This window comes from Electrophorus electricus, chromosome 2 (assembly GCF_013358815.1).
Source record: "Electrophorus electricus isolate fEleEle1 chromosome 2, fEleEle1.pri, whole genome shotgun sequence".
Classification (NCBI taxonomy): domain Eukaryota; kingdom Metazoa; phylum Chordata; class Actinopteri; order Gymnotiformes; family Gymnotidae; genus Electrophorus; species Electrophorus electricus.
The window spans coordinates 1,555,156-1,567,448 of record NC_049536.1 but is presented as its reverse complement, the minus strand read 5'-3'; the positions used below and the strand labels follow the sequence as shown (position 1 = coordinate 1,567,448).

The 12,293-nt window shown below is 40.2% G+C and overlaps 1 gene segment (V, D, J or C); it reads right to left on the bottom strand.

Moving 5' to 3' along the window:
• Positions 1-2,057: 2,057 nt before the first annotated feature.
• Positions 2,058-11,032, bottom strand: LOC113568149. The segment is given in 4 exon segments: positions 2,058-2,377; positions 3,782-3,826; positions 10,538-10,843; positions 10,984-11,032. Coding segments are annotated over 4 exon segments (720 nt in total).
• Positions 11,033-12,293: the final 1,261 nt, after the last annotated feature.

Here is a 12,293-nt window from a genome sequence, read left to right as displayed (position 1 = left end):
CCTGTGAGTTTAACACTTCATGACTGAGAGCTGCCTGCCCCAGCAACTTCACCCACAGCAACCATGACTTTGATCCCCATCTTCATCTGCACACTGGCCCTCTGGACTCAAGGTAAAAGATCATTTTATGCTTTGCTTTTGAGGTGAATAACCTAAAAAAAACATGTCTTGTTTAATAAAATATTCTAAACCTTCTATTAACAGATATAAGCAACATAAGAAATGGAAAATAAAATATGATTTAATTTGGATTTACTTTGTTTTGTTTTGTTTTTCCCCCCAGAATCCATGTGTCAGGTGACTGTGACTCAGACTCCTGCAGTGAAATCTGCTCTTCCAGGAGACACAGTCACCATCAGATGTAGAACAAACCCTGCAGTGTATAATAATAACTTTTTAGCCTGGTACTTGCAGAAACCTGGAGAAGCTCCTAAACTCCTGATCTACGATGCTACTAACTTACAGTCAGGAACTCCAGCTCGTTTCAGTGGTAGTAGATCTGGATCTGACTTCACTCTGACCATCAGAGAGGTCCAGACTGAAGATGCTGGAGATTATTAGTGTCTGGGTTAATTTTTCCTCAGTGGTAGCTGAGTGTTCACACAGAGTCATACAAAAACCCCCCTCAGTCTGCACACACAACATACAAATCTATGAGCTACAACTGCCCAGGAATTCTGGAGAAGCTCCCAAACATCTCCCTTCTCTCTTTTCTTTGAGCAGCTGATCTCTCTGTTTCTGCTGGAGCAGGTGAAGACAAAATACTACAGTTATAACAATAACAACAACACATGGAATTTATCTAATGCTTATCAAGACCCCAAAGAGGCACATTTACACACACCCAGTGGAGCATCAGAAACCAGTCACACCACTGCAGTACTGAGGCCTTTGGTCTCTTGGGGCAGTTGTTCTTATAATAGAGCAGGTAGTTATTAGTGGAGAGAAATCTCTACTAATAGCATGACTGCTAAAGCAGTGTCAGTCATCTTCAGGAGGTTCTGTCCTGTTTAGAGGTGATGTAAGCACACACTAAAGCACTAATCACCATGTCTGTGCCTTCATCTGATTATTCTCAGCCACTGTGAAACACTTCTACCAAAAAATACAGTTCATGTTCATTATAAATGTTTATTACCAACAATCAAAGGTGTAAAAGTAGAGATATTTAGAGGGTAATGTTTAATAATCTTACTATAATTTACTAAATGCCACCAGCCAAAGAACATTTAGTAAAATCTTCTATCTCACACTAGAACATTTGCTTTGGTGTGAAGGACATGCCTGTGTCATAAATTCACTGTATGACTCAAATAATATAAAACATACCAAACATTAAGCAGTTATTTACTGTTACATTTATTACATTTAGCTTGAAGCTTTATTTTAAACAGATACCAGAGGCCTGGAGCATAAAGTTTCTATTATAAAATATTTTGGCAAAATATATTAGGACTGTGGGTTTTTAATAAAAAGTTGGTTGTTTTTTAATATAAAACCTGTACTTTCTTTTGCAATAAAAAACAACTTTATTACCTCCTAAGGGACCCATAACAATATTTTATTAAAACAGCCCAGCGTGTGTTAAAAAGTGATATGCGGTTAGTTTCAGGCATAAATTTACAAACAATAATAATATTATGGTATATGGAGAGGACCAAAGATGTTTTAGCACCCACTCCATGATGTTCCAAAAATACACTGACTTACACATTACAGTTTCTAGTGAATGAAACTTATGTTGAGTCATCTTATTTCCTGGTTCCTTAACAAACTTTAGCAAGAGTGGTCAAATAGCAACATTATCAAAGTTTAATCCTATAACTCATTACACACACGGACCTCTGAAGTACAGACAATTAGCACTTTAAAGGCATTTCTTGTTCTGTGCAATGTTGGCAAAGAATCTTCAATTAAGACTATAATGTTGTTTGTTCACATTTTTTATTTCATTTTGACCAATAAACAGAGGAACATTTGAGTAATAAACACAGACTATCTAAAAGACAGCACATTAATGAGTGAGAGGAGAACACTTCAGTACACATGTGGGAGTTTCACGCCTCAGCACACTGCTCTCTACTCAGTGTCTGTGTGACAGGAGACTGGGAGTCCTTGGTGGCCTCACAGGTCACTGTCTTCTTCAGCCACTCCTCCTTCTGGAGGGTCAGGGTGCTGCTCCAGCTGTAGAGGCCGTCCTTCTGCAGTAGCCCGGAGCTCTGGCTCACCCCCGAGCTCCAGCTGCTACCAGCTACCTTCCAGCTCAGCTTCCAGTCTGAGGGGAAGCCCTTGTTGGCCAGACACACGAGTGTGACCTTCTCCTGCTGCAGCTGTACAGTGGAGGGGGGCAGGACCGTGAGGGTGGGCGGGGCGTCACCTAGGAGACACAACACGGTCTACAGCTCAGACAGGCAGGAACCGTTAGCAGGAAAATCAGTTGTGTTTCACTTCCTCTTTTTGTGGAACTGAAATCAGAAATGAAATCAACAATATAATTTTCCATTGGCATTAAAACCCTGGACAGTATATTTAATTTATGAACCATTTAAATTAATATAATGTATAGTCATACATAGATTAAAATGGAAGTATATTTAACAGGCGGTGATTGTTCAGTATGCGAGTATGACGGTTAAAGTGCTTTGCATCGACAACCTCCAGTCAGGGACAAACACTTATACTAATGAAAATTAACCCAATAGGCAAAATAAAGGTTTGATGAGGGATTTTGCTGAAACATTTATGCTTTTACTAAAAAAACGCTAATAATGAGGTTCGATTTACACTAAAAGCTCGCAACACCACTGTAACGGTTAGGATAAACGCGCTAATAAATTCACCTTTAATGCGCTTTAATAAAGAGACATTTATTACAAACAATACCTACTTAAAATTGTGATTTACTGGGAATAAAAAGTGAAGTTCTTCTTACGTCCAGTGTCCTCCACACTAACTTCGTTTAAGGTCCGTACATAAACCTGCTCTAAACACACTGCCGTCTCCTTTCTTTACAGCGCCGTAGTTTAGCTTCAGAGTTAGTGAACGATACAACCCCAAAGACGCTTGTTTTTCTTTTCTTTTTTGTAATGAAAGAAATTATTAAATATGCTCCATACATACAATATACAATTAGAAAAAATATATAAAAATAAAAACAGAAGCTAATTTGAATACGGAGAAAACGTTATTTACATCCAACTGAGAGTTTTGAGTTGCGAAGTGTGCGTGTAAAGTGAATTCGATGATCCCTTTAAACTATTTCAGACTTATATCGTTATTGTTTATGCGTTAGATATATGTAGACTCTGTAGAATCATATCAATTGGTTACAAAAATGTGTTTTAGGAGATATTTTTCATATTTTTGTATACTACAAACACAACATTTAATGCAACATCCAATTCAAGATAATTTATCTAAAGACATACAAGGTTTTGATCCTTCAGTATGCGAGTATTGTGGTAAAAGTGAACTGCACCGATAAGTTCCAGTCAGGCACCGATTTTTCTGCCTTTTAAAATAAGCCCAGCATGCAGATGAAGGCTTGTGGAGAGATATTTCTGAAACATGTATGTTTTTACTACTGAACGACAATTAAGAAACTCTCCATCGGTATAAATTAAAAGGTCTATAAGGACATAGCAGCGGTTATGATATAGGAAGATTCTTAAGAAAGTCACAATTAGTCTATAAAAGAGTACTGGGTAGTTTACAAAACCACCGTGCATACAACGTTACATAATTTGTGATTAATAGTGAAGAAAAGTTAAAGTTTACTTACGTCCAACTGATAGTTTTGTTCCGCCACCCAAAGTCCCCCACAGAGCTACAATCTCCTTTACTGTCCGTCCAAAAACCTCCTGATCTAAACACGCCGCTCTCTCCACTATTTACCGCTTAATATGGAGCTTCGACATTAATGCTTTAGAAAACTCATAAAGGACTTACCCAAAATATTTTTTGATTTTTAAAATAATAAAATAAAACACACACATACATTCTATTATTAGATAAATTACATCGTAGTAGTTGTTGCTCCGTAAATCACAATAAATGCAATCGCAAAGTTTTTAAGTCTGAATTATCATCAAACATATCGATTGTGATTTCAGAAAATAACAACTTTTGTAAAAGCAGTGAAAGTTACTTACGTCCAATTGAGAGTTTTGTGCCGCCACCAAAAGTCAACCACAGTGACACAAACTCGTTCAGTGGTCGTGCAAAAACCTCCTGCACTAAAGAAGCCGCTCTCTCTGCACTTTAGAAAGCCTTTTTCAAAAGAGTAATAACGGATAGAATTAATACATTTCAAAATATGCAGGAAAATATCTAGGCATTAAAAAATAAATTAATATATATATTTTTCCCGTTTGTTCGTTTTTCGAATGTTACAGTTTGTCTTAATTGGTATTATCAAAACATATCTGTAATTAAGATGTTTAAAAAAATTATGTAAAATAAATTTTTTATTTTTGTTTTTTTGGACGTGTCAATATAATTTTACAAAGTCAATTATCAATGCTGACAAACGTAAGAGGACTAATTAAAGAGTTCTAGCTGAACAGTCCTGTTAAATTTACTTAATTTCTGGTAAATAACCAAATAATGATACAATAAAATGCTTATTTACTGCCTTGTTTTTGTTTGGCAGCATCTTTAGTACAAACAAATATGAAATCAAAGAATCAACAAAAACAACATTCACAGAGAGTGACACTGTAAACAAACAAACATTAAGATGCACTGAACAATGTGAGACTACCCTGCACTGGTTCTTGATAAAACACTACACTGATCTGAACGTCCAGATTGCGGAGTCATTGTATTAGGTGCACTACCCTGATCTGAGAGTCATTGTATTAGGATCTTGATAAGTAAAAGTGTCATAAATTGAAAATACAATTTTTTGTTCAAATATAAGTAAATGTAAGTATAATTAAGAAGCTTTAAATTGAATTTAAGAAAATATGCAAAAACAGAGACAATGCCCTGAGACTTCAGTGGGTCAAACATATTATCCAATTACACATGCTGATCCAGGATCAGTGTATCTGGTTGCAAAGACAGTCCAGTAATCCCACAGAAAACCAGTGAAGTCCTTGGGAAACAGGCGTGTTTTTACTGTCACGAAAGAGGGCACTTGATAGCTGCATGTCCATCTTTGATGTGGCCAGTGTGTTTTTGTTTATTGTTTGATTGTTGTCATTTAATTCTTCATTTAATCATTTCTGTCACTGACCCTACTTAGACTGGGTCATAACATCTGTTTCAGCAACATGGAACTCAATGTGCGTCAGAACCCTGGACAGCTCCCAGAACAGAGCTAATGAGACCCAGGTGAAGCTCATCAGAGAGACACTCCCGAACTCACCCAATCCACTGATCTCCAATCAGCCCAGAGCCAGATGAAGAGCCAGCTGTACTGAGGGAGGAACTGCAGTTGTCTCACACATTGCTCATCTTCTCAGAGCCAGTGATCTCCAAATGTGCAGAGAACTGAATAAAAATGCAGATTTACAAAACACATCAGATTCTTACCCAAATCTGGCCAATTATAAAGAGTTTTCTTTTTATATTCTTCTGTGTTTACTATTTGTTCTACAATGTATTGCACAGAAATAGCACAGGTCACATTGCACAACAGAAACCAACAAGTAGAAACAATAAATACCTCATAACAAAAGACTGCTGATCATGTAACTAAAACAGAGGTAAGCTTCTCTGTGTTTAGTTTTGAGTGAGCAATGGCAACTACATATTTATTTTGCTTATTGTAGATCAGTCTGTGATACACAGTAGAAGATCATTTCTATAAATTAGTGTGTTCTCTGTCATCTGAGGTCTGTGCATTGGGAGAATGAACAGCCAGGTCTCCTTGTATTTACTACCACATTTATTCATAGACAGAGAGGCCCAAAGGTCTAAACGTGATCTTAAACTACTATATACAGCTAACTATGCCTAGTACATTCTAGCCTTTCCTATGAATATAGTAATAGATAAAGCTGCATTTTACTAAAATTAATAAACTAAATATGTTTTTGTTTAGGTGATATTATGTGTCTATTTAGTTATCCATAACATTAACAACAGAAAACCAAACATTTTTTAAATATTTGTAATCTATTTGTCAAAGCTCATTAGACTGTAATATACATAATAGAAAATAAAGGGTATGTGTTGGGTTCGTTTCAGTTTATTCAATTGTGCTTGAACATTGTTTTTGATCATTGTTCCAGCTGGCAAACCCACGATGTCACAGGGTCTGTCCAATAGAACAGATCAAACTGAGCTAAGCTTCAGCTTCATCTTACCACAGAGCTGTAACGTGGCCCAAGTGCTGAAGGGTGTGGAGCAGGATGCACAGACTCTCTTGACACGGACGAACATTCATTTATGTAAAACACAAAGGTGTCCTGGTTTCTATGGTTTCTGTCTCATGTCTTTGTTTTGATTTACTTCCTTGATTTTGTTAAATTCTCTGATCCTCTTTAGCTTCACCAGTTTTGTTTAGTTCTTGTTAACCTGAGTATTTAATCCCTGTGTTTGTCTCAGTGTTTTGTTTAGTTCTAGTTAACCTGTCTATTTAATTCCTGTGTTTGTCTCAGTGTTTTGTTTAGTTCTAGTTAACCTGTGTATTTAATTCCTGTGTTTGTCTCAGTGTTTTGTTTAGTTCTAGTTAACCTGTGTATTTAATCCCTGTGTTTGTCTCAGTGTTTTGTTTAGTTCTAGTTAACCTGTGTATTTAATTCCTGTGTTTGTCTCAGTGTTTTGTTTAGTTCTAGTTAACCTGTGTATTTAATCCCTGTGTTTGTCTCAGTGTTTTGTTTAGTTCTTGTTAACCTGTGTATTTAATCCCTGTGTTTGTCTCAGTGTTTTGTTTAGTTCTAGTTAACCTGTGTATTTAATTCCTGTGTTTGTCTCAGTGTTTTGTTTAGTTCTAGTTAACCTGTGTATTTAATTCCTGTGTTTGTCTCAGTGTTTTGTTTAGTTCTAGTTAACCTGTGTATTTAATTCCTGTGTTTGTCTCAGTGTTTTGTTTAGTTCTAGTTAACCTGTGTATTTAATCCCTGTGTTTGTCTCAGTGTTTTGTTTAGTTCTAGTTAACCTGTGTATTTAATCCCTGTGTTTGTCTCAGTGTTTTGTTTAGTTCTAGTTAACCTGTGTATTTAATTCCTGTGTTTGTCTCAGTGTTTTGTTTAGTTCTAGTTAACCTGTGTATTTAATTCCTGTGTTTGTCTCAGTGTTTTGTTTAGTTCTAGTTAACCTGTGTATTTAATCCCTGTGTTTGTCTCAGTGTTTTGTTTAGTTCTAGTTAACCTGTGTATTTAATTCCCTGTGTTTGTCTCAGTGTTTTGTTTAGTTCTAGTTAACCTGTGTATTTAATCCCTGTGTTTGTCTCAGTGTTTTGTTTAGTTCTAGTTAACCTGTGTATTTAATCCCTGTGTTTGTCTCAGTGTTTTGTTTAGTTCTAGTTAACCTGTGTATTTAATCCCTGTGTTTGCTTCAGTGTTTGGCTGATCATTTTTGTTTGATGTCTGGTTCTGTTATACTTGTAACATAGGCGGCACAGAGGAAGCAAGAGGCAATGTAGAACATACTTGTTCTTTATTTTCCATAAATTCTCTATAATCACACAAAATAACTCCAAGATGAGTACTCCTGTGGACAGCGTTTGCACTGACGGGCACTGAAGGTCTCTCTGAACCTGCAGGAATATATAATGACGTGATTATGATCAGGTGTCCCTGGTCAAAAGACAGATGATTGTGAACGGCGTATGTTAGTGGTACGGTCCTTGTTGGAATTGGGCATGTCCGTCCTAGTAGGGCACCGGCCTACCATGACAGAACCTCCCCCAAAGACCCCACCAAGCTCCTGGAACACAGCCGGCCCTGCCCACTCGAGGTAGGCTTCAGAGGGTACCACCTGTGGAAGGAGGTAATGAGGTTGGGGTCCAAAATCTGGCAGGCCAGAACCCAACTGCGCTCTTCCAGGCTGTACCCCTTCCAGTCCACCAGATATTGTAGTCCCCTCCCTCTTCTCCGGGAGTCCAGCAGGGTCCTTACTATATACGCCGGGCCCTCTTCCATTTCCAGAGGTAGAGGCGGGTCACCCGAGGGGTGTTCCTCCTCGGCAAGGGTCCCCTCAGTCACGGGCTTCAGAGCCGACACATGAATGGCCTGGGATGCCCTACTGTCCCCCGTTAGGCTGACCCTGTAGATCACCTCGTTGATTTTGTCAGTGATAGTGTAAGGGCCCTCATACCTTGCCCTGAGAGGTGGTTGATAAAACATATTCAAATGGGGTGAAGCCAGTTCCCGTGTTAGGCAGCGAGTTCTGCGCATACTCTGCCCACAGGAGGAACATGCTCCATGTCTCTGGATGGTGTTGACAGTAGAACTTACCTAGTTCCTGGTTCACCTGCTCTACCTGCCCATTAGCTTGAGGGTGGTAGCCTGATATTAAGCTGACTGTGATGTGGAGTTTACCTAACAGTTCTTTCTACACTCAGTCTGACACGATGTCCTCAGGTAGGCCAAACTGTCTGAACACCTGGCAGAACAATATGTCTGCTGTTTCAAGTGCGGTAGGCAGGGCTGCCAAAGGAACAAAATATAACATTTTGGAGACCTGGTCCACTACACTTAGGATGGTGGGACCATGGTTGGAGGGTCGTTGGCAGTGATAGTAGCTTCCCCACTGCAGTAATGCATAGTGTCTTATTGCAGTCAGCGCAGGCCACATATCTCACTATCTCCTCATTCATCGCCGGCCACCAATATCTTGCCCCGATAAGTTGCATGGTGTGAGTGGTACTAGGGTGTTCTGTCCCCAAAGAAGTGTGTGCCCATGTAATGAGGGATCCTCGATGTCTCGGTGGCACATAGAGGCGATTGGGTGGGCATTGTGGATGTGGGTTGGTTGTCTTTATATGTCGGTCCAGCTCCCACTCCAGAGAACCCAAGAAGCAAGAGGGAGAGAGAACAGGCTCCTAGCTTGTCGACAGTGCCTCCACATGGTGTTTCTGGGAGAGTGAGTCCGCTCAAGTGTTCTTCTCCCCAGGCCTATAGCTGACCTGGAACTGGAGCCGGGAATACAAAATTGACCACCTGGCTTGTCTAGCATTCAATCTCTTGGTGGTCTGGAGGTATTCCAGGTTTTTGTGGTAGGTATATACAGTAAATGGGTGTCACGCTCCCTCGGGCCAGTGCCTCCACTCCTCAACAACAGTTCCCTGTCTCCAATGCCATAGTTCCGCTCTGCTAGACTCCAGGAGAAGTATGCAATAGGCCTCAGACCCCTTCTCTCTCCTGTATGCTGAGACAGCACAGCACCCAATTCTATGTTGGAGGCATCCACCTCCACCACAAAAGGTCTCTCTGGGTTGAGCTGTCTTAACACTGGAGCTGTTGAGAAAGTGTTCCTTAGTTCCTCGAAGGCTTTCTCTACATCGGGAGTCCACTTGATCCTTTGGGCCAGACCCCGGAGCTGGTCAGTGAGGGGCCTTGCTAGTGAACTGAAGGACCTGATGAACCTCTGGTAGAAGTTGGCGAAGCCCAGAAAGCATTGGAGAGCCTTGTGTGTGAGAGGTCTGGGTCAGGCCGTTACTGCTTGCACTTTGCCTGGTTGCATGCTTACGTTCCCTTCTTGGATGACATAGCCCAGGAAGTCCACCTCTTTGTGGTGGAACTCACACTTCTCTGCCTTGCAGTATAATTTGTTCTGTAACAGGGTTCGGAGCGCGGTCCGTACATCTTGTACATGTTGGTTCCAGAAGGAGGAATAGATCAAGATGTTGTCTATATAGGTGATGACAGATCTTCCCAAGAACTTCCTAAGAACCTCATTAAACTGTATATCTATAATGCATTTGACTCCATCTCTGTTCAAAAGCCTTACAGATGTGGTGTAACCGTGGCTACGAAGACTGTTGTGAAGGTTGCTCTGTACACCGCTTTAGTGTTGGAGGGGATTCTACTGGTGTTGTGTCTAAGCTGGACACATCTCCACACACGGTGAGAGGTTTGAGGATTGGTAAGGGTTGGACAGAGATCCAGTAGGTTCTCAGTCCCATGTGGAAGATTTGGTTTAAAAAGGCAAGAAGCACAAGTGCTTTTGCATATGTAGTCAGGTATATGGTAAGACAATAGCGCCCTCTGTGGGTGATACTTAAATCAGTTAAGTTAAATCAGCTTGGTGTGTTATATTATTGTTCTCTGTGTAATAATGGAGTTCTTATTGTCTCAGTGGAACACAAGCAGATGGAGTATACTGGGAACAAGCAAAGCTATACTGGGACAAGCAGAGGTATACTGGGAATAGAAAAAAACATAAAGGTGGTGTGAACTGCTAACCATAGTAGCTTGCTATAGTATGATTCCTCTCATCCACAGAGTGTGTCATTGTGCTGTATCACATCCTCCCCTTCAGCACCTGCAGTAGGTCCCAGCTGCAGCAGTGCAGTCTCTGTGCAGTCTGACTGAGGGAGGTTTTTGTACGACTCTCTAACACTGTGTGAACACCCAGCTACCACTGATCTCATGTGCACTCTGACAGTAGTAATCTCCTGTATCTTCAGTCTGGACTCCACTGATGGTCAAAGTGAAGTCAGATCCAGATCCACTACCACTGAAATGATCTGGAATACCTGATGCTCTCCTGTTAGTCCAGTGGATCAGGGGTTTATGAGTTTCTCCAATTTTCTGCAGGTACCAGGATACACAAGGTGGGGAACAGTCTGTGGGTGCAGGACTGATTCTACAGCTGATGGTGACTGTGTCTCCTGGAAGAGCAGATTTCACTGCAGGAGTCTGAGTCACAGTCACCTGACCTCTAGAACCTGAAAATAATAGACCAAAACATCACGGTAATTTAATACAGATTCATTTATTACTCAGATATGGTGATGTGATATTTTAGAAAAATGATCACAGACTGACATTACCTGGATCAGTTGTTCAATATAAAGCAGTGAGTTACCTTGAGTCCAGAGGGCCAGTGTGCAGATGAAGATGGGGATCAAAGTCATGGTTGCTGTGGGTGAAGTTTCTGGGGCAGGCAGCTCTCAGTCATGAAGTGTTAAACTCACAGGACTATAAACACTCCTAGAGCACTGAAGCAGGTGCTGCACATGCAAAGTGGCCTCTCTCTATGGAAATGATCTTCCTAATGTCATGGGAGTAAAGATGATCACATTCATACAGTTTATTAGACACTCTGTTCAATATGGAACCCTTTAATTACATTTCAGTTTTCAATGAAGACCTGGCAAAATGGACTCTTTAATCACTCTAACCAGAACATTTACAAACCAGACAGAATTATTGTCCTTGTTAAGGACATGTCATCACCAGTGAGTTCTCAGCACTGCATCTCCACTGAGTCCTGACTCCTGCTCTCAGTTAGGACATCAGGTCCTTATGGCACATATAAACACTTTCTGGATCCATGGGTGTGTTTGAGAAGTCCTACCTCTGTTCTGATCACAGTGGATGGAAATATGTTGCATTTTGACAATTGAAAATATGCTCTTGAAATACATAAAACAGATTATTCTGATTTTAGCAGAAAGATAATTCCCTATATTTAGTTTTTTGCTTGCAGCCTTGTTACTATACTGTAAATACAACAGTCAATACTATCTATACTATTGATGCTTCCATTGAAATGTTCATGTATAAAGGGAAAAGATATTTCCACTATTGCTGCAGTACATGTACTGCTGAAATTCCTGGCTGTCATTTCAGATATCGACCTACCAGATTACATTCAGTGTGATGTTGATGAAAATCTGTGACCAAATGAAGCGGACAAGGTCAAGTACCTTGAGAGGAACGAAGACTCAAAGGGGGTAGGGGGGCATCCTCCTCTGGCTGACAACGGACACTACAATAGCAATAATATAAACAATATAGACCAGAATAAGTATTGAGAGAAAGAAAAAAAAATTTTTTTTTAAATGAGCAATGAATGTCTATTCCAGTTTTCTAGTCCTAGTCTGGTTTCGAAGGTGTATATGTGTCCAAAATGCTGCTGGCCTGAGTGGCACTGGGTGCAGGGCAGGACACACAAACCTCTTCAACGGTGCAAGACGTTTATTTACATTAAACATATAGAGATCTTGCATTGGGTGCCTGAAGACAGAAAGGCTGCAGTATCTAACAGTGAGTAGGAGTGAATGCATAGACAATCCATGGCTAGGCACTCAGTGTGCACATAAGTGCAACTGTCCAAGAGCGCACTTAAGAGCTCCCTATCGCTGGCATGAGCCTTTAGAGCCATGGAGAGGG